This window comes from Nicotiana tabacum, chromosome 11 (assembly GCF_000715075.1).
Source record: "Nicotiana tabacum cultivar K326 chromosome 11, ASM71507v2, whole genome shotgun sequence".
Lineage (NCBI taxonomy): Eukaryota > Viridiplantae > Streptophyta > Magnoliopsida > Solanales > Solanaceae > Nicotiana > Nicotiana tabacum.
Window position 1 is genome coordinate 39,765,573 of NC_134090.1, and position 24,821 is coordinate 39,790,393.

Consider the following 24,821-nt stretch of genomic DNA (forward strand, 5'->3'; position numbering starts at 1 on the left):
TAAAGGCATGTTTTCTTATTCTAAGTACATGTATGATTCAAGTAATGAAAGTAAGAGAGAGGTTTGAACAGCTTACACATGCATATGTAAAGAAAAGAAAGTTTAGAGATTTTAAACATATAGGAATTGGGAAAGGGGAGATCTAGGTTGGTTAGCCTACAGGATCACACCCATGTAATGCCCGGTAATCACTCCTCAATGAGGGGCTACACGTGATATTAGCACATAGTCATCATATCCTTTTACTACTCATTACCCTCCCCTTAGTGGTTATATAAGCGAGTTTAATTTATGACCCCAAAGTGTGCTTCTACCTGTCCCTTCCTTACGGTCCTGGAGGAATTTAGAACCACTAAATTTGGACAGTTCTAGACAACCTAAGGTTTTTAAAAGGTAAAAATCTAGGCGACAAGCAAATAACATATAGGACAAGCAAATAGGGACCAAACAGTTAGAAAGCTCACATTTACCTCCGCATGTATATAGACAATCAAATAGCATGTCTAAAGCACAGATTTTCAAAAGTTCAGAAATCTTAAGAACATGATATCTAGATGAACATTACAAAAACAGAACATGCAGTGTTTGTTTTCTTAGGGAACTAGCAGGATCCTAACCAGTTTGCCTACTGGTTTTACAGCTTGTTAAACCTGGATAACTTCACATATAAACAAAACTGGCTTCAAAGTTATTTAACGCCCTAAGGCTTGCCTAAGTGCGCATATGCAGTCACATTTCTGAAGAGACAATTTGAAGTCCTTTATCCTATAGGCATGCTTTCTAGTGATATTAATTAACACAGCGCTGAAGGCTATTAAAGAAATGAGTAGGATAATTCATTAAAATAATTCAGAACCTACAGGCGTGATTTCTTTGTAATTAAAGCTAATTTTAGATCCTATAGACATGATTTCTAATTACAACTAGTTTTAGATCATATAGGCATGATTGCTAGTTAAAACTGATTTTTAGATCCTATAGGCATAATTTCTAATTAAAGCTGATTTTAGCTCCTATAGACATGATTTCTAATTAAAACTGATTTTAGATCCTATAGGCATGGTGTCTAATCATGTAAAGTAAAGCAGGCAGAAGTTATTTGAACCAAAGCAAAACACTATAGGCATATTATCTAACAAAACACATTTGAACCAAAATGAATCCTATATGCATGTTATCTACCCAATTTTACCCACAGTATACAACTACCCTCCCTTTTACTAGTCATCCCAATATTTGTTTACAATTAATTATTACAGACCAAAGATTGAATAAATTACATAAATATAAATATACATTAAGCTATAGGGAGCCTGAAGTAGGCCCAAAGTAATTTCCAAGCCTTCAGTAGTCTCAGATGCCCAAAGTTTCATAGTCAATTTTATATCTAGGTGTGTCAGCGTTCCCTAAGGACCTCTAGGATCCCGGGCAGTGCTCGCACCTAGACCTTCCTCAAATAAGGACTGATTTATGTGCAGTGTGGAAGTGCCAGCCCGAATATGCCAGAGTTCAAAGAGATCTCAAGGACCTCTAAGCAGTACATATACCAGAGGGGCATAACTTAATAACCTAAGAATAAGTGAGAGTGCTTGACATGATTTAAAAGAGTTTTGGTAAATAGTATAAAGAAGGACCTTAGGAGTGAAGAGATTTTCTGAAACTAGTACTAGTTAGGGTGGTAAAACAGTTTGAGAAAAGCATGAAAAATATTTTTTTTGAAATCAGAATACAAGTCACAAAACAAACAGCTTCAGAACATTTTGGGGCAAACTGATTCCACACATGGAGAGAGAGGGGTTGGGGACACATAGAATATACCCTAGTGTATAAGCAAACAGATGTACAAACTTCTCAAGTAGTTGTAGAATTGACAAGTTACTTACGAAAATTACATCCAAAGACATGTTGAGGACACATAGATCTTAGAAATGACCAATACACACAACTAGAATACTTTTGAAGAGCTAGATGACTTAGCAGAAGTAAGACAGAATAGGCAAGAACTGAAATGGACCTGCTAGGCAAGTATTAACAAGTGTAGCCATGCTAATCACACACTTACAAAAAACAAAGTTTAGGCATGCTAGATAAGCAGTAGTCAGGCAAACAGGCTAGTAACATGTGGAATAGGACAGTGTAAAACATGTTAAACAAGATAGTAAACAGGCAAGCAAAGAGGAGACATGCTAATTACATATTTGAATAAGGCAGTATTTGGCATGCTAGTTACACATTGAGCAATCATGATTAGAATAATAAACAAGATTGGAAGTTACAACTAATGAACTAAAACAACAAAGAAACACATAGTTTTGGAATTTGAATTGAATCAAGACATACCAGCTAAGGAGAGAATATAGAGTATAGAGCAGAGATGGTGCAAATAGCCAGCCTTGGCTTACAGTCGGCTAGGTTAGTAAGAATTGCAAGTAACAGAAGAGAATAGAGAGCTTTTGAGAGTGTGAGAGCATTGATGAACTAATGCTTGTCTTGAATTGATAGTAAGAGAGAGTATATATAGCAGTTTAGGAGTGGAGTAGAATAAGGTAAAGAAATCATAATTCAGCAATCATGGAAATTACAAAATCAATCACACATGAAGTTAGCATAATATCCCTTCAATTAAGGACAAATACCCAACGGTTAAAGGACAAGAGTCACTTAAGGAAAGAAAATCAAATTAGACCTAAGTAACAAGGTAAACAAACAGAAGTTTAATTAAGGAAATAATCAGTAACATTGCAGACAATAAGGTAATAAGAATAATTAGAGCCGTAAACAATGGAATAAATCAAGAATCAGCACGTAACTTTTAACCAAGCAAATCAGTAAATCGAAATTCAAAATAACACTGATTTAAAGAGAGGGAAAAATATCAGTTTTCCACAAATAGATGAGTAGGCTGAATAAAACTTCATGAACACACATGAATTAGGCAAGAGATTGACTAAGAAACCCTAGTCGAGATGAACTAGGGTAGAAGTCACAAATACTTAATCACACTAAGGAAAATCATGCAAGTCAAAACACATACCAAACAATGTAGCCAGTAACACGGAAAGATTTAGAATCTAAGCAAAAATGTCAAAAAATTAGGGTTTTAGCATAAACTAGTTAGGGTTAAGGCAAACTCAACATAATCCGTCAAAAACACATAAGAATAGAAGATGAAACATTTAAAACTAGAAAACGTTTTGAGGAAAAAGATTTTCAGGAAACCCTAGTTTAAGAAAGTGAAAAACCACTCGAAAATCAAAAGATTTTCACAAAAATCATGTGAAATAAGTTCAACCCAACTCAGATCTTGTACATATCTGAGAAGTTCGAAGGACGAAACTAGGATTTTTTTTTAAATAGCACAGAGATAAAGACATAGGCTTAGAAATCCATAGGTTTAAGGCGAAATAGGAAGATCTTACTCGAAATCGAATGAGAATGGCCTGAAACGGGCAAGAAGGGGCCAAAGGTGTAAGCGGACTGACCTTGGTTCCTCGAGGACCTTAGAGACGGCAGTACCCATCATAGGAGAGGCCATTAGATGCCTAGGGGTGGTGAGAAACCACCATGGACGGCGGTGGATGAGTGACGGTGAGGGAGAGTTAGAGTTAGGATTAGAGAGCATCTAAGAGAGAAGGGGAAGGGGTGCCGGCACGGTGAGAAGAGAGAATGAGAGGTTTGGGGGGGGGGGTCTTTAGGGTTAAAAATAGTAAGAACTAATGCGGGTCGTTGATCTCAGAGATCAACAGCCAAGATTAGAGGGGTCTGGGTCGGTTCTAATTGCCTTTGGGCCTAGGTGAATTGGGTTTGGGATTTGGGCTGGTTTTTGGGTCCGAAAATTAGTATTTTCTAGGGGCTAGATTTTAAATACTCGATTAATTCAGTAAAATAATTTATAAATGATAAAAATGTGATTTGTGTGTGAAAATGTTTTAAAATACTTACTTAATATTATAAAAATATAAAAATTTATTTTCTGTATGGATAATATAATTTTGCATATATATAGGCTATTGTTGCAAAAATACATAATTCTAGCCAAAAATGCAAATGTGATTGTAAAAATGCAATTAAAATAGTTGAACACTTATATGAGCATAAATGATGAATTTATATGATTAAATCATCATAAAGTAATATGAGTGATAATTATTGAATATTTATATAATTAAAAATACAGAAATAAATTGATTTAACGCCTTTAAAAATTATAGAAAAATTGTACAAATACTTGTGCATGTTTGTAAATGCATGTACAATATTTTGAAAGTATGTATGCATATTTAAAATATATGAGAGAAAAATTGGGTATCAACAACTGCCCTTCTTTACCCGGGAAGGATGAAAGAGTTTTCGAATAAAGAAATGATGGCCAATTTTGGCCGAATGAGATGTTTTGAAAGATAGAAGCCAAACTCTGGTCTTTGAGTTGCCTACATATCCTTGATTCTATAGGAATCAGGCCATGTGTAGTTCTGGATCCATCGGCAGAATGTACCGACGAAGTCATTACAAGAACGAACATGGGATTGCGGGATGAATGCAAGAGTGGTTATGGTGAATGGTCAAAATTGAGATAGCGAAGGAACTAGAGCAAGGTTTCTCCTATTAGGATAGCAGTTGCTTACTGGTCACCGGTCGCTAAAGAGATGCTACAAACATATATTTGTGTGAAAATTTAAACTTGATGCAGATTCCATTTGGACCATGAAAGTTGTCTCCAAACGGTTACGGATGATGTCCTCAGACCATGATGTCCTGGGCCATGAATTGTTCGGTGAGGGATTCGCAGGCCATGAAGATGGTGCCTCCGAACCATGACGTCATTGAAAAATGATATGCAAATTTGAGAGATCATTAGGCCATGGCATGGTGCCTTCCGGTTATGAGGATGATGCCTTTTAGACTATGACGCCTTTGGATAGGTTGGCAATATTTCAGCCCATGAGATACAATAATATGATGTTAACAAGACAAGGCTTAGTCTTGTGAAATGAAGGGCAGAGCTTAGCCCGATCGAAAAGCAAATAGGTAGAACTATATTTATGAAAGGAGGGACCATGATTAGTCCCATGCGAATGTGGAAGCATGGATTAGCCTCATGTAGATATGGAGGCAGGGATTAGCCTCATGCAGATGTAGAGGCAAGGATTAGCCCCATATAAATATGGAGGCAAGGATTAGCCTCATGCAAGTATGGAGGCAAGGATTAGCCTCATGCAAGTATGGAGGAAAGGATTAGCCTCATACAAATATAGAGGTAAGGATTAGCCTCATACAGATATGGAGGTAGGGATTAGCCTCATGCAAGTATAGAGGCAGGCATTAGCCTCATGCAAATATGGAGGCAAGGATTAGCCTCATGCAAGTATGGAGGCAGGGATTAGCCTCATGCAAGTATGGAGGCAGGGATTAGCCTCATACAAATATGGAGGCAAGGATTAGCCTCATGCAAATATGGAGGCAAAGATTAGACTCATGCAAATATGGAGGCAAAGATTAGCCTTATACAGATATAGAGGTAGGGATTAGCCTCATGCAGATGTAGAGGCAAAGATTAGCCTCATGCAAATATGGAGGCAGGGAATAGCCTCACGCAAATGTGGAGGCAGGGATTAGCCTCATGCAAATATGGAGGCAAGGATTATCCTCATGCAAATATGGAGGCAAGGATTAGCCTCATGCAAATATGGAGGCAAGGATTAGCTTCATACAGATATGGAGGCAGGGATTAGCCTCATGCAGATGTAGAGGCAAGGATTAGCCTCATGAAAATATGGAGGCAAGGATTAGCCTCATGCAAATATGGAGGCAAATATTAGCCTCATGTAAGTATGGAGGTAAGGATTAGCCTCATGCAAGTATGCGGGACAGGGCTTAGTCCCATGCAAAGAGCGAGTAACAAATAAGAGTAGTATATTTCTTAGCTGGAGATATATTCGGAGTCTGATGGCTTGTTTGATAGTAATTTTACTTTGTGTATACATGTTTGTGAATGCTATCGCTATGTCAGATGTGTCTGCGTTCAAAGAGAAATTGTAAGTTTTGTGAGGGGAGGTTGTTCGCGCTTCTGTCCGCTGGCCTTGCTATGCTTCGTTTGGAGGCCTCGTTTGAGTTTTCTTGGGTAACACCTGACTGTTACGAAAAAATAGAGTTTTCAAAAATATGCAATTACTGATAAAAATAGAGTTATTTTATAAACATATTGAAATATCAAGTAATTTTTAAATGAACTAGTGACTGTAACACATTTCAGAGACATTGCAACTTTCTCATGTTAGAATTTTGAGGGTCCTCCTTAAAATTTTGCCCAGTTTAGTGGATGATCCTTCGGCCGTTTGCGAGTAACGAGATGTTGAACCTTCTTCGGAATTTTGAGAATCCTTCTCAAAATACTGCCCAGTTTCCTAACCAATTTCTGACTGTCTGGCATACGATGGCGTCGGCTGGACTTGCTCCGGAATTTTGAGGGTCCTCCTCAAAATTCTGCCCCAGTTTTTTATCTTGGGGGAAATGGAAATTTTATTATGATATGACCGCCACAGGTCTGCCTACATATCCCCTCTTAAATGGGAATCGGATCAAGCGTAGTTCAATTATATCAGATGAGGAAATCTAAATTGTCTAAGCATAGTATCTCTTAACTGCGTTTGAATTGATTGGTTTTGGCCAAATTTCTCCGTCCATTTCTGCAAGTATGAGTGCTCCTCCTGTTAACACCCTGTGAACCATATAATGACCTTGCCAGTTGGGAGAGAATTTCTCTTTGGCTTCATCTTGATGTGGGAAGATCATCTTCAGTACCAGCTATCATGGTGTAAACTGCCTCAGTTTGACCCTTTTGTTGAAAGCTCTAGACATTCTATTCTGGTAAAGCTAACCGTGACATCTTGCGTTCATTCTTTTTCTATCTATAAGGGCCAATTGTTCATAGCGGCTCCTTATCCATTCTGCATCGCTGAGTTCAGCTACCTGTATGATTCTTAAAGAGAGAATCTCTACCTCGGCTGGGATGACAGCTTCGGTACCATAAACCAGCATGTAAGGAGTTGTCCCGGTTGATGTGCGAACTGTGGTGCGGTATCCCAACAAAGCGAATAATAGCTTCTCGTGCCATTGTTTGTGATTTTTTACCATCTTCCTTAGTATCTTCTTGATGTTTTTGTTGGCGGCTTCTACGACTCCATTCATCTGAGGTATGTAGGCTGTGGAATTCTTGTACTTGATTTTGAAAATTTCACACATGGCTTTCATTAGATCACTGTTGAGATTGGCGGCATTATCAGTAACAATGGACTCGAGAACTCCGAATCGGCAAACAATACGGTCTTTGACAAAGTCTACGATGACTTTCTTGGTTATAGCTTTATAAGATGAGCCTCTACCCATTTTGTGAAGTAATCAATGACTACCAGAATAAACATGTGCCTGTTTAAAGCGGTAGGCTCGATCGGACCGATGATATCCATTCCCCAGGCGGCGAATGGCCAAGGTGAGATTGTTGCATTGGGCTCATTAGGCGGCACTTTTATCATATCGGCATGCACTTGACATTGGTAGCATTTACGGACATACTGGATACAATCTATCTCCATAGTCATCCAAAGGTAACCGGCCCTAAGTATCTTCTTGGCCAAGACGAAACCATTCATATGCGGGTCGCAGGTCCCAACATGTATCTTTTCGAGTAGCTTATAAGCCTGTTTTGCGTCGACACATCTTAGAAATCCCAAATCAGGAGTTCTTTTGTACAAGTTTCCTCCGTTGTGGAAGAAGTGATTGTAGAATCTCCAGAGTGTGCGTTTCTGAGTGTGGTTTGCATGCTCCGGATATTCTCCTTTCGCCAAATACTCCTTGATGCCATAGAACCAAGTTTTTCCATCTGTCTCCTCTTCAACATGGGCACAATACGCTGGCTGATTATGAATTCTTACTGGGATAGGATCAATGAAATTCTTATCCGGGTGCTGTATCATGGATGACAAGGTGGCCAATGCATTGGCAAACTCATTCTGAATTATGGACACATGCCGAAACTCTATATTCGTGAACCTCTTTCTCAATTCTTGTACATGGTGCAGATATGGCAATATCTTGGAATTCTTGGTGGCCAACTCTCCTTGTACCTGGTGCACAAGCAAACTTGAATCACCGATTACCAACAACTTCTGAATATTTATGTCGATTGCTATATTGAGTCCTAGTATGCACGCTTCATACTCTACCATAATGTTGGTGCAGGGAAATCTGAGTTTAGCATATACCGGATAATGTTGACATGTTTCTAATACCAAAACTGCTCCAATTCCCACTCCTATAAAATTTGCAGCTCCATCGAAGAACATCTTCCAACCGTCGTATGTTTCGGTAATGTCCTCTCCTACGAATGACACCTCTTCATCAGGAAAATACGTTTTCAAGGGTTCGTATTCTTCTCCTACCGGATTTTCAGCAAGATGATCTGCCAATGCTTATCCTTTGACCGCCTTTTAAGTTACGTAGATGATATCAAACTCACTCAACAGTATCTGTCACTTGACTAGCTTCCCAGTTGGCATGGGTTTCTGAAATATGTACTTCAAAGGGTCCATCCTAGATATGAGGTATGTGGTATAGGCACAGAAGTAATACCTCAACTTCTGGGCCGTCCAGGTCAAATCACAACATGTGCGTTCTAGCAGAGAGTATCGTGCTTCGTAAGGTGTGAATTTCTTACTCAGGTAATATATAGCTTGCTCCTTTCTCCCTGTCTCGTCATGTTGTCCCAAAACACATCCGGAGGCTCCATCCAATACAGATAGATAGAGTAGCAAAGGCCGTTCCGGCTCTGGTGAGACCAAGATCGGTGGTGTGGATAGGCATTCCTTGATTTTGTCGAAAGCCTTCTGACAACCCTCGGTCCAGCTTGTTTCGGCGTCTTTCCTCAACATCTTGAATATGGGTTCACATATGACTGTGGACTGTGCTATGAAGCGACTGATATAATTGAGACGTCCTAGGAAGCTCATCACGTACTTTTTGCTCCTATGCGGTGGTAACTCCTGAATAGACTTGACTTTAGACGGATCTAGCTCGATCCCTCAACGGCTGACAATGAATCCCAATAACTTTCCTGCGAGAACCCCGAATACACACTTTGCGGGGTTCAGTTTCAAGTTGTACCTCCTTAAACTGTGAAAGAACTTTCTCAAGTTTGCTATGTGATCTGCGACCCTATTAGATTTGATAATGACGTCATCCACATACACCTCTATTTCTTTGTGTATCATATCATGGAAGATGGTTGTCATGGCTCTCATGTAGGTAGCCCCAACATTCTTTAGACCAAATGGCATCATCTTGTAGCAGTATACCCCCCATGGTGTAATAAAGCGATTTTCTCTGCATCTTCTTTGTCCATCCAAATCTGGTGGTAACCTGTAAAGCAATCCACAAAGGATTGGTGTTCATGCTTAGCACAATTGTCGATCAGGATGTGTATGTTTGGCAGTGGAAAGTCGTCCTTGGGAATTGCTCTGTTTAAGTCTCGATTGTCAACACATACTTTGACTTTCCCATCTTTCTTCGAAACTGGTACAATGTTGGCTAATCAGGTTGGGTACTCAACAACCCTGAGAACCTTGGCTTTGATTTTCTTAGTAACTTCCTCCTTAATTTTCAAGCTCATATCTAGTTTGAATTTTCTGAGTTTCTGCTTCACTAGCGAACACATGGGATTAGTAGGCAACTTGTGAGCCACTATTGACGTGCTCAAACCGGTCATGTCATCATACGACCAAGCAAAAATGTCCTCATACTCCTTTAAGAAACGAATGTACTCCTCTTTCTCTGTTGGCGATAAGTGAATGCTGATGTGAGTCTCCTTGACGGTCTCGGTGTCCCCCAAATTTACTGCTTCAGTTTCGTCCAGGTTTGACTTAGGCTTATTCTCAAAGTTTTCAACTTCCCTGACAACTTTCTCAGGTATCTCATCTTCTTCATCTGAATCACTATCCTCATGTTGTGTTGCTTCATTACATGTCACAGTCACTAGTTCATCAGGAAAAGTAATAATAACACTGTAGAAAGAAAAAATGTGAAAAATTATAATGAATAATAAAGAGCAATGCATTTCTGATCCAAACAAGTACGGCTCGATGAATCGAGCATTTATTTTGAAATGAGTAAGTCTTTAAAACAAAATTACTGAAAATCTTAAATGCCTAGAATGGCTATAGAAATGAAATCTGCCAAGCTACCCAGGGACTCGGCGGGCCCTGGATGGTGTGGCAGTCCAGTTCCTGAGAATAGCTCCCTTTTCCAAAGTCTGGATAGTGAGGCCTTCTTCCTCCTCCTCCTCAATTATTGCACGGCAGTCCATGTCTTCATCCTCCAAGAACAGATTCCTCAGCCCAGTCAATGCTTCTTCTTCTGCGGTTCCCCATATTGTATCAGCTTGGTAAAAAACTTGATCTAGATGTGGCACTGGTTGTTTAAGAGGATAATAAGGTCCACGCCATGGAGGCGACTAATCATTATACTCTTGCCATGTATACCGATATCCGAGCCCGAAGGTAGTACCATGACGCTTCAGCTATATCGACTTAGTAATACCCTGGAGATTCTTCCCAAGCCCTTTGTCGGGTTCATACCCAAACCATGCCAGTATACTTTCTATTTTTCTACTCCACCATTTGTCTTTCTCAATGGCATTGACACGTTTGATGTGATGATATGTTTCCTCCCCTAACCTTCTTCTATTTCCAATAACCGCGATGGTTTGACTGGTGTAAATGGGGTTACTCCCATCTCCTTGAATGATCACCTCCTGATGGTTCCATCCGAATTTCACGGCTTGATGTAGTGTGGAAGCCACAGCTACAGCTGCATGTATCCATGGTCGGCCTAACAGAAGATTGTATGAGGCTGGTATGTCGAGCACTTGAAATTCAATGTCAAACCAAGTTGGCCCCATCTGTAGACAAAGATTAATTTCCTCAATCGTGGCCCTTTAAGACCCATCAAAGGCTTTCACGTTCATGCTCCCGACCCGTATCTCATAGAAACCTTTGTGCAATTTTTCAGAGTATCCAACAGACAAATGTTGAGGCTTGAATCCCCATCAATCAAGATCCTGGAAATGAATTTGTCTTCAAATTGCATTATGATATGCAATGCTCGGTCGTGATTCAACCCTTCAGGCGGTAGCTCTTCTTCGTGGAAGATTATCTTATGACTTTCTAGCGCCTACCCTACCATATTGGCCATCTCTCCGCAGGTGATATTTTTGGGCACATAAGCTTCACTCAACACCTTCATCAAAGCATTCTTGTGTCTCTCTGAATTTTGCAACAACGACAGTATGGATATCTGAGCTGGGGTTTTTTTTCAAATGATCAACGATGGAATATTCCGTTGCCTGTACTTTCCTCCAAAAGTCATCAGGTCTTGTTTCAATGACAGGCTGCTTGGTAGTGACATCCTTACTTGATCCTCCCAAGTGTTCATGTGTGTAGATCCTTTCGGTCCTAGTCATTCCTTGTGCAGCATCGGATTCCTCCATCTTTGCCTTTCCTTTTCCCCTAGATTCAGCAACATAATCCCAAGGTATTGCTTTGAGTTGAAAGGAGGTGTGGTTGATACTGTCATCGTGAAAGGTGTGGCCACTTCCACTTCAAATGGAACAGGGGTGGCCGCAGGTGGAGCTACCTCTACCTCAAATGGAACTGATGCAGTTATCTCAACTTCGATCGGTGACTGAGTTTGTACTACTATAGGAGTAAGTGTGACTGCAAGTTTAAAGTCATCACCTTCTCGAATAAGCCTGATTGACCCCTTAGTGATCCTATTCCTCATACATTTCTATCACATGTATCCCTCCACCCCTATGATCAGGGAGGGGGTTGTTGCGGACATTGGGTGAAATTTCTTTTGCCCGTATGATCTTGTTGTCAATCAGTGTTTGGATTTTATCTTTCAATGTTTGGCACTTGTCAATGGTGTGCCTTTTCACACCGGAATGGTATGCACATGTTTTGTTTGGGTTGACCCACTGGGATAGATTCTCTAGTGCCACAACGGGAATAAAGGTGGCGTAACCAGCAGCTTTTAACCTTTCATACAGCTGGTCGATGGGTTCAGCAATAGCGGTGTATTATCTCGGTAGCTTGCGGTCAAAATTGGGTCGTGGTCTTGGAAAATTTTGGCGAATAGGAGGTGACTGGAAGTGAGATGGTTGGGAATTATAGGTATGATAGGCAATGGCTGGTTGGGAATATCTGGGAGATGAGGATTGGTATGTGGGTGGAGGTGTTTGATATGTGGGTGGAGGTGTTTGATATGTAAGTGGAGATTTCGGGCCTTAAGCCACTATTACTGCCCCAACGTCTTTTTTCTTCGATATGCCGTTTGATTGTAATGCCTTGTTTGTGGCCTGTAATGCCTCAAAGTTTGTCACCATCTCGCTCTTGATTAATTCTTCGATTTTTTCTCCGAGTTTGATGATATCAGAGAATTTATGATTTTCAATAACCATCAATCTTTCATAATATTGTCGATCCTGTGCTCTGACGAAGAACTTGTTCATCTGTTCCTCGTCCAAAGATGGCCTGACTTTGGCTGCTTCCGACCTCCAACGAGTAGCATACTCGTGGAAAGTCTCGATGGGCTTCTTCTTAAGGTTCTGAATGTAGAAAATATCTGGTGCATTTTCGGTGTTGAACCTGAATCGGTCCATGAAATCAGACGTCATACTCACCCAGTTGGACCATTTCTTAGGATCCTGGCTGATGTACCAGGACAAAGCATCTCGCGTAAGACTTCTCATAAAGAGCTTCATCCGGATCCTTTTATCCTTTCCGACCCCAACACGCTTATCACAATAAGTCCTCAAATGAACCCTAGGATCACCTGTACCGTCAAACATCTCGAACTTAGGAGGCTTGTAACCCTCTGGCAGTTCTACATCTGGCTGTATGCATAAGTCTTCATAGTTCAAATTTTCTATTCCTTTGTCGTCTTCGACACCTTGAACTCGACTCGTCAACTTCTTGAGTTCCTCAGCCATGCTTTTAATGAGCAGGTCCTTCTCGGTGGATTCTGGTATATAGGAGGTTGGTTGGATAGAGTGAGGTACGGTTTCTACGTATATAGGGTTGTTTTGGTGAGTGCTGAGTGCCTGGGTGTAGTGGCAGTTATTGGTTGAGTTTTGAGGATCGGGAATGGGTTGTGGTATGTTATGGGGAGTGTGATAAGTAGCGGTTGGTGGGTACTGAATTGGTTGATGGTGATATTGTGGCGGAGTTGGTATTGGTAGGGGATTGAGATTTTGGGGTGGGGTTGTATATTGATGCGGTGCAGGAGGATTTTGTGGATGTTGGTTTGGTGTGTTTTGAGGAGGTGCTGGGTTCTTTATGTTTTGTTGGCTAATGTCAGGGACATTCAGGGTGAGTGATAAGTTTGTCAAGTTGCGGACCTGCTCAAGCTCTCCCTGTAGCTCTAATATCTTTTGTTCCAACCTCAAAACTAGATCATTTGGTGTCAGAGTACTCCGGCCGTCTGAAGTTTCTGCATTCTCCACATTCTCCTTTCGAATACCACTTAAGTCGTCCATTTTAGTTTTTCCTTTGCTCTTTGTATTGCTTGGAGAAGGAGGAGGTAGAGGGCCTCTAGATCTGGTGTGATATATTGATGATGCCAGTATGAGCGAACCAACCTTAGGGGATGGTAATAAAGAATAAAGAAAAACAAAAAGGTAAATGAGTTAGTAAGGATTTTGAGATGTTTGCAGTATTTAAACACATATTGCGGGAATGTAAATTCGTGTCCTAATTTTGGAACCTCATTGTGCCCGAGGTAGGCCTAGCGACAAATAAATTTGGAGAGATTTAGTGCCAATAATTGCCTCATTTCATTAATGTAAAAGTAAACAAACCAAAATGAAACTAAATGAGATAATGTTGCTAATGGCACTTGGCCTTATTACATTTGAAAGGAAAGCAAGTAAATCCAATTTACTTGGTCCCAGAAGGGCCCTCTCCAGACTGAATGCTCTTGTCGATCAACTCTACCAGCTCGCACAGGTTCAGCAACAGGAATGCCCTTGCCAGATACCCTCCTTCATTTCCTTCAGCGTTCTGGCAGTCAGTGACCCTCTTCTTCATCTTCCCTTCCAACTCCATTAAACTATACTCCAAATATTCCAGCCTTTTATTAGATTTAGCGGCTCTCTCCTTCCACTCGTTAACCATCTCCATGTCAGCCTTATGATGTGCCATATGCTCAACTTCAGACTCTCGAACTCTTTTCCGCAACTTGTTGTACTTCACCTCTGCTTTAGCAACCTCGTCTATGACCCTGTTTCTGGGCCCAGCCCTTGGCTCAAAGACCCTAGCTATGTTTTCCTCCAACCATGAAGGGTAAAGGTATGAGTGGCCCGCGTGATATCGGTCTGGCTCAATAGTATCCTTCTCCATAATAATCTTTAAGGTCTACATGTGTTGTGCTTCATTCTTATACGGGATGGCGTCACCTTGGAAATCGTCTCTGAAATGACACATCTTAGCAACCCGTGGTATGATCTGTCTCCTACCTGTCTATCTTATAACCCTGAGAGGAGCGTAAGGGTATATGCCCCTTAAACCAATCAACACCAAGTGTGGAAAATCTCTGGATCTGATGTTGAACTCATCGATAGGGAACCACTCGAACATCCACTGGACCTAATCCTCGGTCAAAGTTGTACCCATCCTACAGCGTCCTCCGATTGAGCAAACATGTCTGGAATATAGTTCATTCTTTTGGAATGATGGAAGGCTATGTGATCATTCCACGACCTTCGTGGAAATTCTTGACGGTATTGTCCCTTTTGGAGATGTTCCAACAACCAAACTTGTAATAGCAAGTTGCAGCCCTCGAAGAACCTGAACCCCTTCTGACATCGCTCCAAAACCCGGTACATGTCTGCAACGATCATAGGAATGATAGTGTATGTCTCCCCCTTGATCCCGTCTATCAGAGTTTTGGTCAGCATAGCCAGCCTAGTATGGATTCTATCCCCTTGGTTTAGGAATACCAGCATGCCCAAGAAACACATAATAAACACGAAGACCCTACGATGAATCCATCCCAAGGAGGTGAATGAGAACTCATCATCAAAAATACGGTAAGAGCGACTATGACCGTATCTTTCATAAAGGAAATCAAAAGGTATGTAGGAGTTCTTCAGGCATTTCAAGTTGTCATTTTTATTCAGCCCCATCATCTTAAGGAACCCTCTAGTAGTGCGATTTTTAGGTGCTAACAAATTAGGGCTATCCCAAGGCAACCCAGCAAATCCTCCTATTTCTTCTAGAAAAGGAGTCATTTCTATGTTCCCAAAATGGAACACAGCCCTTTCCTTATCCCAATACAGAGTGGCAGCCTAGATTAACATCTTGTTTGGTTGATGATCCAACAGAGAGGGCAAGTTTCCTAAGACTCGTTTCACATGGTTTTTGTCACATGAAGGAAGATCCCTCCACCAATCTAGCAAGAGTGAGGGTATGCTACCAACCATACCGAATCTAGGGACCTCGTGCCTCATTTTCTGCAAAATAAAAGAGAGTTAGGCCTTTTTCCCCTCTAGGTTCGTCTATTTATACAGTAATACTTAGCATATTGGCACTTATTTCTCCAAATTAATGCATATAATCGTCATTGCGTCCGTTGGGATTATGGAAAACCGATGGACTTTGGGTAAGGTTTGTCTTAAAGGGTCATTATGTGGACAACATATTAACCCGACTAGGTTTGACCATGATGCATGCACAATTAATTAGAGTAATGTTGCTATAGATGTCTAGACTGGAACCCTCAAGCGGACAACTTGAGGGAAAAAGGCACAGAACCGTCAAACGCACCGCTAATCGACTAGTTTTACTGCAAATACGGCTTTTCAAATTTAAAGGGTGATATATAGGAAGAGCGCAAACACTCATCAAGCGTTGCTATAAGATTAATTACGCACAAGTGGAATATGATGTTGAGCATGATTTATGCAGCAATGAATAGCATGTTGTCAAGTATTTGCACGTAAGAAAAATAATAAATGCAGTATTTAAATAATTGAAAGACAATTACAGAAAAGAAAACAAAGAAACAAGTCAGTTTCAGGGAAACTAAATAAATCATAAATGCTTGAAATAGACAGTTAAATTCAAATAAGGGGAAAGGGTACGTGGGATTGAGCATGCTTAGACTAATTCACAAAATAAGTTCATTATGGTAAGAGCCTAAAATATCCCCAGCAGAGTCACCATGTTGTCGCGCTTTTTCCCTTTTGCGGGGAAGTCCGGGTTTCGACATTCATGGGGGAACAACTCGTTTCTTTTTGAGAATTGGGTATTTGAAGAGTCTCCACCTAACGGATTATGGTGTGTTAGGGCACCTAGAGCAATTAACTCATATAACTAGTTTGCAGTACCAAAGATTAGGGTAAGGGCTCGAAATAACCTTGAGAGGAAGGTGTTAGGCACCCCTCGCGGTCCACAATGGTGGGTCCCGACCGAACTTAAACTCTGTGAATTAGTCATTTTAACAAGTAAATGGTTCAACATATATTTGCAAATAAAGGCATATTTTCTTATTCTAAGTACATGTATGATTCAAGAAATGAAAGTAAGAGAGAGGTTTGAACAGCTTACACATGCATATGTAAAGAAAAGAAAGTTTAGAGATTTTAAACATATAGGAATTGGGAAAGAGGAGTCCTAGGTTAGTTAGCCTACATGATCACACTCATGCAATGCCCGATAATCACTCCTCAATGAGGAGCTACACGTGACATTAGAGCGTAGTCATCATATCCTTTTACTACCCATTACCCTCCCCTTGGTGGTTATATAAGCGAGTTTAATTTATGACCCCTAAGCGTGCTGCTACCCGTCCCTTCCTTACGGTCATGGAGGAATTTAGGACTACTAAATCTGGACAGTTTTAGACAACCTAAGGTTTTTAAAAGGTAAAAATCTAGGCGACAGGCAAATAACATGTAGGACAAGAAAATAGGGACCAAACAGTTAGAAGGCTCAGATTTACCTCCGCATGTATATAGACAATCAAATAGCACGTCTAAAGCACAGATTTTCAAAAGAAGTTCAGAAATCCTAAGAACGTGATATCTAGATGAACATCACAAAAATAGAACATGCAGTGTTTGTTTTATTAGGGAAGTAGCAGGATCCTAACCAGTTTGCCTACTGGTTTTACAGCTTGTTAAACCTGGATAACTTCACATATAAACAGAACCGGCTTCAAAGTTATTTAACGCCCTAAGGCTTGCCTAAGTGCATATATGCAGTCACATTTCTGAAGAGACAATTTGAAGTCATTTATCCTATGCTTTCTAGTGATATTAATTAACACAGCGCTGGAGGCTATTAAAGAAATGAGTAGGATAATTGATTAAACTGATTCAGAACCTACAGGCATGATTTCTTTGTAATTAAAGCTAATTTTAGATCATATAGACATGATTTCTGATTACAACTGGTTTTAGATCCTATAGGCATTATTTCTAATTAAAATGGATTTTTAAATCCTATGGGCATGATTTCTAATTAAAGCTGATTTTAGATCCTATAGGCATGATTTCTAATTAAAACTGATTTTAGATCCTATAGGCATGGTGTCTAATCATGTAAAGTAAAGAAGGCAGAATTTATTTGAACCAAAGCAAAACCCTATAGGCATATTATCTAACAAAACACATTTGAACCAAAATGAACCCTATAGGCATGTTATCTACCTAACTTTACCCACAGTATACAACTACCCTCCCTTTTACTAGTCACCCAAATATTTTTTTAAATTAATTATTACAGACCAAGGATTGAATAAATTACATAAATATAAATATACATTAAGCTATAGGGAGCCTGAAGTAGGCCCAAAGTAATTTCCAAGCCTTCAGTAGTCTCAGATGCCCAAAGTTTCATAGACAATTTCATGTTTAGGTGTGTCAGAGTTCCCTAAGGACCTCAAGGATCCCGGGCAGTGCTCGTACCCAGACCTTCCTCAAATAAGGACTGATTTATGTGCAGTGTGGAAGTGCCAACCCTGATATGTCAGAGTTCAGAGAGATCTCAGGGACCTCTAAGAAGTACACATACCAAAGGGGCAGAACTTAATAACCTAAGAATAAGTGAGAGTGTTTGACATGATTTGAAAGAGTTTTGGTAAACAGTATAAAGAAGGACCTTAGGAGTAAAGAGATTTTTTGAAACCAGTACCAGTTAGGGCGGTAAAACAGTTTGAGAAAAGCATGAAAAACATTTTTGTTGAAATCAGAATACAAGTCACAAAACAAACAGCTTCAGAACATTTTGGGGCAAACAGACTCCACACATGGAGAGAGAGGGGATAGGGACACATAGAATATACCCTAGTGTATAAGCAAACAGATGTACAAACTTCTCAAGCAGTTGTAGAATTGACAAGTTAGTTACGAAGATTATAGCCAAAAACATGTTGAGGACACATAGATCTTGGACATGACAAATACACACAACTAGAATACTTTTAAAGAGCTAGATGACTTAGTAAAAGTAAGACAGAACATGCAAGAACTGAAATGGACCTGCTAGGCAAGTATTAACAAGTGTAGCCATGCTAATCACACACTTACAAAAAACAAAGTTTAGGCATGCTAAATAAGCAGTAGTCAGGCAAACATGCTAGTCACATGTGGAATAGGACAGTGTAAGACATGTTAAACAAGATAGTAAACAGGAAAGCATAGAGGAGACATGCTAATTACATATTTGAATAAGGCAGTATTTGGCATGTTATTTACACATTGAGCAATCATGATAGTAGAATAATAAACAGGATTGGAAGTTACAACTAATGAACTGAAACAACAAGGAAACACATAGTTTTGGAATTTGAATTGAATCAGGACATACCAGGTAAGGAGAGAATACAGAGTATAGAGCAGAGATGGTGCAAATAGCTAGCCTTGGCTAACAACCGGCTAGGTTAGTGAGAATTTCAAGTAACATAATAGAATAGAGAGCTTTTGAGAGTGTGAGAGTATTGATGAACTAATGTTCGTCTTGAACTGATAGTAAGAGAGAGTATATATAGCAGTTTAGGAGTGGAGCAGAATAAGGTAAAGAAATCATAATTCAGCAATCATGGAAATTACAAAATCAATCACACATGAAGTTAGCATAATATCCCTTCAATTAAGGACAAATACCCAACGGTTAAAGGACATGAGTCACTTAAGGAAAAAAAATCAAATTAGACCTAAGTAACGAGGTAAACAAACAGAAGTTTAATTAAGGAAATAATCAGTAACATTGCAGACAATAAGGTAATAAGAATAATTAGAGCCGTAAACAATGGAATAAATCAAGAATCAGCACGTAACTTTTAACCAAGCAAATCAGTAAATCGAAATTCAAAATAACACTGGTTTAAAGAGAGGGAAAAATATCAGTTTTCCACAAATAGATGAGTAGGCTGAACAAAACTTCATGAACACACATGAATTAGGCAAGAGATTGACTAAGAAACCCTAGTCGAGATGAACTAGGGTAGAAGTCACAAAATACTGAATCACACTAAGGAAAATCATGCAAGTCAAAACACAGACCAAACAATGTAGCCAGTAACACGGAAAGATTCAGAATCTAAGCAAAAATGTCAAAAAATTAGAGTTTTAGCATAAACTAGTTAGGGTTGAGGCAAACTCAACATAATCCGTCAAAAACACATAAGAATAGAAGATGAAACACTTAAAACTAGAAAACTTTTTGAGGAAAAAGATTTTCAGGAAACCCTAGTTTAGGAAAGTGAAAAGCAACTCGAAAATCAAAACATTTTCACAAAAATCATGTGAAATAAGTTCAACCCAACTTAGATCTTGTACAGATCTGAGAAGTTCGAAGGACGAAACTAGGTTTTTTTTAAAAATAACACAGAGATGAAGACATAGGCTTAGAAATCCATAGGTTTAAGGTGAAATAGGAAGATCTTACTCAAAATCGAACCAGAATGGACTAAAACAAGCAAGAAGGGGCCAAAGGTGTAAGCGGACTGACCCTGGTCCCTCGAGGACCTTAGAGACGGCGGTACCCAGCATAGGAGAGGCCATTAGAGGCCTAGAGGTGGTGAGAAACCACCATGGACGGTGGTGGATGAGTGACTGTGCGGGAGAGTTAGGGTTAGGATTAGAGAGCATCTAAGAGAGAAGTGGAAGGGGTGACGACAGGGTGAGAAGAGAGAATGAGAGGTTGGGGGGGGTCTTTAGGGTTAAGAATGGTAAGAACTAATGTGGGTTGTTGATCGCAGAGATCAACTGCCAAGATTAGAGGAGTATAGGTCGGGTCTAATTGCCTTTGGGCTTGGGTAAATTGGGTTAGGGATTTGGTCTGGTTTTTGGGTCCGAAAATTAGTATTTTCTAGGGGCTAGATTTTAAATACTCGATTAATTCAGTAAAATAATTTATATATGATAAAAATGTGATTTATGTGTGAAAATGTTTTAAAATACTTACTTAATATTATAAAAATATGAAAAGCCATTTTCTGCATGGATAATATAATTGTGCATATATATAGGCTATTGTTGCAAAAATACATAATTCTAGCCAAAAATGCAAATGTGATTGTAAAAATGCAATTAAAATATTTGAACACTTATATGAGCATAAATGATGAATTTAGACGATTAAATCATCATAAAGTAATATGAGGGATAATTATTGAATATTTATATAATTAAAAATACAGAACTAAATTGATTTAAGGCCTTTAAAAATTATAGAAAAATTGTAAAAATATTTGTGCATGTTTGTAAATTCATGTACAATATTTTGAAAGTATGCATGCATATTTAAAATATATGAGAGAAAAATTGGGTATCAACAACCATTGAACTGCTCCGTCTGGCCATTAGATTGTGGATGAAAACTTGAGTTGTGACTCAATTTTGACCCAAGGCACTTAAAGAGTTGGGTCCAAAAGTTGCTAGTGAAGCGTGAGTCGCGATCACTAACAATGTCTTTGGGCAGGACCCAATATTTGACGACATGAGAAAAGAAGAGTCGAGTTGTATCTTCTGCTGATATATATTGTGGGGCTGCTATAACGGTAGCATACAAGGGCAGATTTACTTGGGAGGGGGTGGGTCACGTGAACCCATCCTCCTCTCCCTAAACTGTGTATAGCAACAATAAATTTTAACATAAAACACTTAAATTTGTATGGGTGAACCCACCCTCAAGTGAGCATTATAGTGTACTGGTAGAGGAGTGCACCTTCCATTTACCAGGTCAGTAGTTTGATTCCCCACGTTTCTTCTTTTAAAATTATCCATTATTTTACTTTTTAATAATTAATAAATTGGGTACATCCCATGCTCCTGGCCCACCATGTAAAGTTTTCTGCTCCTTTAGCAGAGACAATTCTTTTTTTCTTTTCCTCTTTTTATTACCTAATAGTAGTGCACAACTCCTTCTTTAGTCACTTTTCAAAATCCCTAAATCAAAAGCACCTCTCCAGAAAACACTCTCTAGCCCCAAGTCTTTTACAACAGCAAAATACCAATTTTTTTGCAAACTAAGGTCACATATTTTTCCAATTTCTTTATCAATCTTACTGCTTCTTTTGTTTCTTATCTTTTTTCTTTGATTTGTGAAGTACTGAAGTTGGGTTGAAATATTATTGATTATTTGAATGTTTAAAATTTATTTTGACAGTCAAGAACGGGAAGAAGTGTTATAGTCGGCATCGACAAGCTTTAAATCTCGTCTTCAGCTCTTCAAAATTGGTATTTCTCTTTTCCTCTTCACTTCTTTATCTTCTCAGAGTAATGTCATTCTTGTCAATATTACCCTATCCATATTTGCTTGAATTTTTTGTTTTAAAAGTACTGAAACTATTGATGGCTTGTTGCTGCACTTCTTAAAAAATGACATTAACTTTCTTATTCCCAAATAGTTGCCCACTACTTGTAACTTGTAATTCTTCTAATTGTGAACTTGTGATTTTTGTGATTGTGATTGATTTGTACTTTTATAATTTTTTTGGATTCAGTTTGAGTAGAATTGTGAAATTTTGATTTTGTAGGAAAGGTAATCCTGACATTGAAATGGATAAATTTCTCATCAAGCTAAATGTTGGCCAACCAAGCTCTAGTTTTAGTCAGCCATCTGCGAGTTCACAAATAAATCCAGAAATTCAAAGGGAAACACATCCTTCCCCACATTTAGAGCTTAATTTGGAATCTCTTGAAGTGGATCCCAAAGAAAGATTACCTATTTCGAGTTATGGTCCTAATATTCGAGATGAAGTGAGGAGATATTATATTCAAATGGGGCCTTGTAAACCAATAGGCCATGTCTTTCCTAAAACTAAGTTTGGGAACAAAATGCGTCAATTTTGTCCCACTTGGTTCAAAGGACCATATTCTCAATGGTTGGAGTATAGCATTAAAGCGGATGCTGCATTTTGTTTATGTTGCTATTTATTCAAGAATGAACTCGAAAATCGTGGTAACGGGGGAGATACATTTACAAAAGACGGTTTTAGAGATTGGAACAAAGCCGTGGAAAGACTTAAGGCACATGTTGGTGATGTGAACAATATCCATCATAAGTGTTTTAATAGGATGCATGATTTGAAAAATCAACGTCAATCGATTCTTTCTTCTTTTGACAAGCAAAACGAAAAAGTAAAAACTGATTATCGTATGCGCTTAAAAGCCTCAATAGATGTGGCAAGGTTTCTCTTAAGATCGGGATTTCCATTTCGTGGACATGATGAAAGTAAAGATTTTGAATATAAAGGCCCTTTTCTTGAACTTTTGGAATGGCATGGCGATATGCATCCGGATGTGAAAAAAGTAATATTACGCCATGCTCCACAAAATGATATGATGATTTGTCCGACAATTCAAAAAGAGATTGTGGAAGCTTGTGTTAAAGAAACAACTAAAGCTATTATCGAAGACTTGGGTGGTGATTTTTTTGGAATATTAGTTGATGAATCAAAAGACATCTCACATAAGGAGCAAATGGCTCTAATTTTGAGATATGTCAACAAAAGTGGAATGATTATAGAGAGATTCTTGGGTATTGTCCATGTGAGTGACACATCTTCCCAACCATTACAAAAAGAGATTTATTCTTTGCTTTTGAAACATTCATTAAGTCCATCCAAGATACGTGGACAGGGTTATGATGGTGCTAGTAATATGCAAGGGGGAAAAAATGGCCTCAAATCTTTGATTTTGAAAGATACTCCGTCTGCATATTCTATTCATTGTTTTGCTCATCAATTGCAACTAGCACTTGTAGCTCTTTCTAAAAAGCATTCGGATGTGGATAGTTTTTTTTATGTTGTCACTAATGTTTTGAATACTATTGGAGCTTCTTTTAAGCGCAGGGTTTCACTTCGGCAACATCAATTGGATAAATTGGAAGAGTTGATTAAAGTTGGAGAAGTTCTTACCAGACAAGGTTTGAATCAAGAACGAGGCCTCCAACGACCGGGTGATACTCGTTGGGGGTCTCATTATAAGACCTTGGACAATTTCATAGTTTTATTTTCTTCAATTGTTAATGTGCTTAAAGTATGAAACATGAGTGTCTATATCATCTTGATAGATTTGCCGCACAAAATCTTTTGAGCATGATTCAAGAATTTGCATTTGTATTTATGTTGAACTTGATGTTTAAGGTGTTGCTATTAACTAATGAATTGAACAAAGTTCTACAAAAGAAAGATCAAGATATTGTTAGTGCTATGGGAATGCTTGACCTTGCAAAGAAAAGACTACAAAAGATGAGAGAAGAGGAATGGGACTCTTTGATGGAGGAGGTTTGCTCATTTTGTAGTAAACATGAAATTGCAATTCCCAACATGGATGAAGACTATGTTATTGGAAAGTCGAAACGTAAGAGATCCGAAGTTTCCTATTTACATCACTTTCGTGTGGAAGTATTTTATGCCGTTATTGATTTAGAGCTTCAAGAGCTTAATAGCCGTTTTGATGTAGTGACTAGTGACTTACTCCTTGGTATGGCTAGTTTGAGTCCGGTTGATTCATTTGCAAATTTTGACAAGAACAAGATAATGAAACTGGCCAAGTATTATCCAAGTGAATTTGATGAAAACAAGCTTCGGGAACTTGGTTTTCAACTCGACACCTTCATTGTCTATGCTCAAAAGTGTGATAGCAAGTTTCTTAACTTGAAAGGAATTAAAGATCTTGCTAGAGTTATGGTTGAGACAAAAGTTGATCAGACTTGGACACATGTATATTTACTTGTGAAGTTGACTTTGATTATACCTGTTGCTACCGCAAGTGTGGAAAGAGCATTCTCATCGATGAAGTACATAAAAAATAATCTACGCAATAGGATGGATGAAGATTTTTTAAACAATTATTTAGTTTGCTATATAGAGCGTGGAATATTTAAGACTGTAAGTAATGATGCTATTATTAACCGTTTTCAAAGTATGAAAACTCGTCGAGGACAATTGTAAAGTGAATGATGTTTTTTTTGTGTGACTATAATATTAATTATAGTTTGCTCATGAACTTATTGTCATTTTAAAATTATACTTGTTGTTCCTATATCATACCAATGTCTATAAAAATTTAACGGTGCACCCATTCTCTTAAAATCCTGGATACGCCTCTGGTAGCATACTTGGAAAACCGATCCACCACAACCAAGATGGTTGTGATATCTCCGACCTTGGGCAATACGGTGATGAAATACAGGGAAACGCTTTTCTAAGGTCTCTTTGGGACAACTAGTGGTTCCAAGAGTCCCGATTGTGTCAAGCGG

At 38.9% G+C, this 24,821-nt stretch overlaps 1 protein-coding gene across 1 annotated transcript; it reads left to right on the forward strand.

Moving 5' to 3' along the window:
• Nucleotides 1–22,114: 22,114 nt before the first annotated feature.
• On the forward strand, nucleotides 22,115–24,513 carry LOC107821044 (uncharacterized). Its single transcript, XM_016647435.2, has 2 exons — nucleotides 22,115–23,596; nucleotides 23,704–24,513. The coding sequence occupies exons 1-2, from the start codon at nucleotides 22,115–22,117 to the stop codon at nucleotides 24,511–24,513; spliced, it is 2,292 nt and encodes a 763-aa protein (XP_016502921.2).
• Nucleotides 24,514–24,821: the final 308 nt, after the last annotated feature.

Bases quoted from the DNA above. Each gene is read 5' to 3' on its own strand.
- LOC107821044 (XM_016647435.2), top strand. From the start codon at position 22,115: ATGGATAAATTTCTCATCAAGCTAAATGTTGGCCAACCAAGCTCTAGT. The intron at 23,597-23,703 runs GTATGAAACATG...TTGATGTTTAAG, and splicing joins CAATTGTTAATGTGCTTAAA to GTGTTGCTATTAACTAATGA.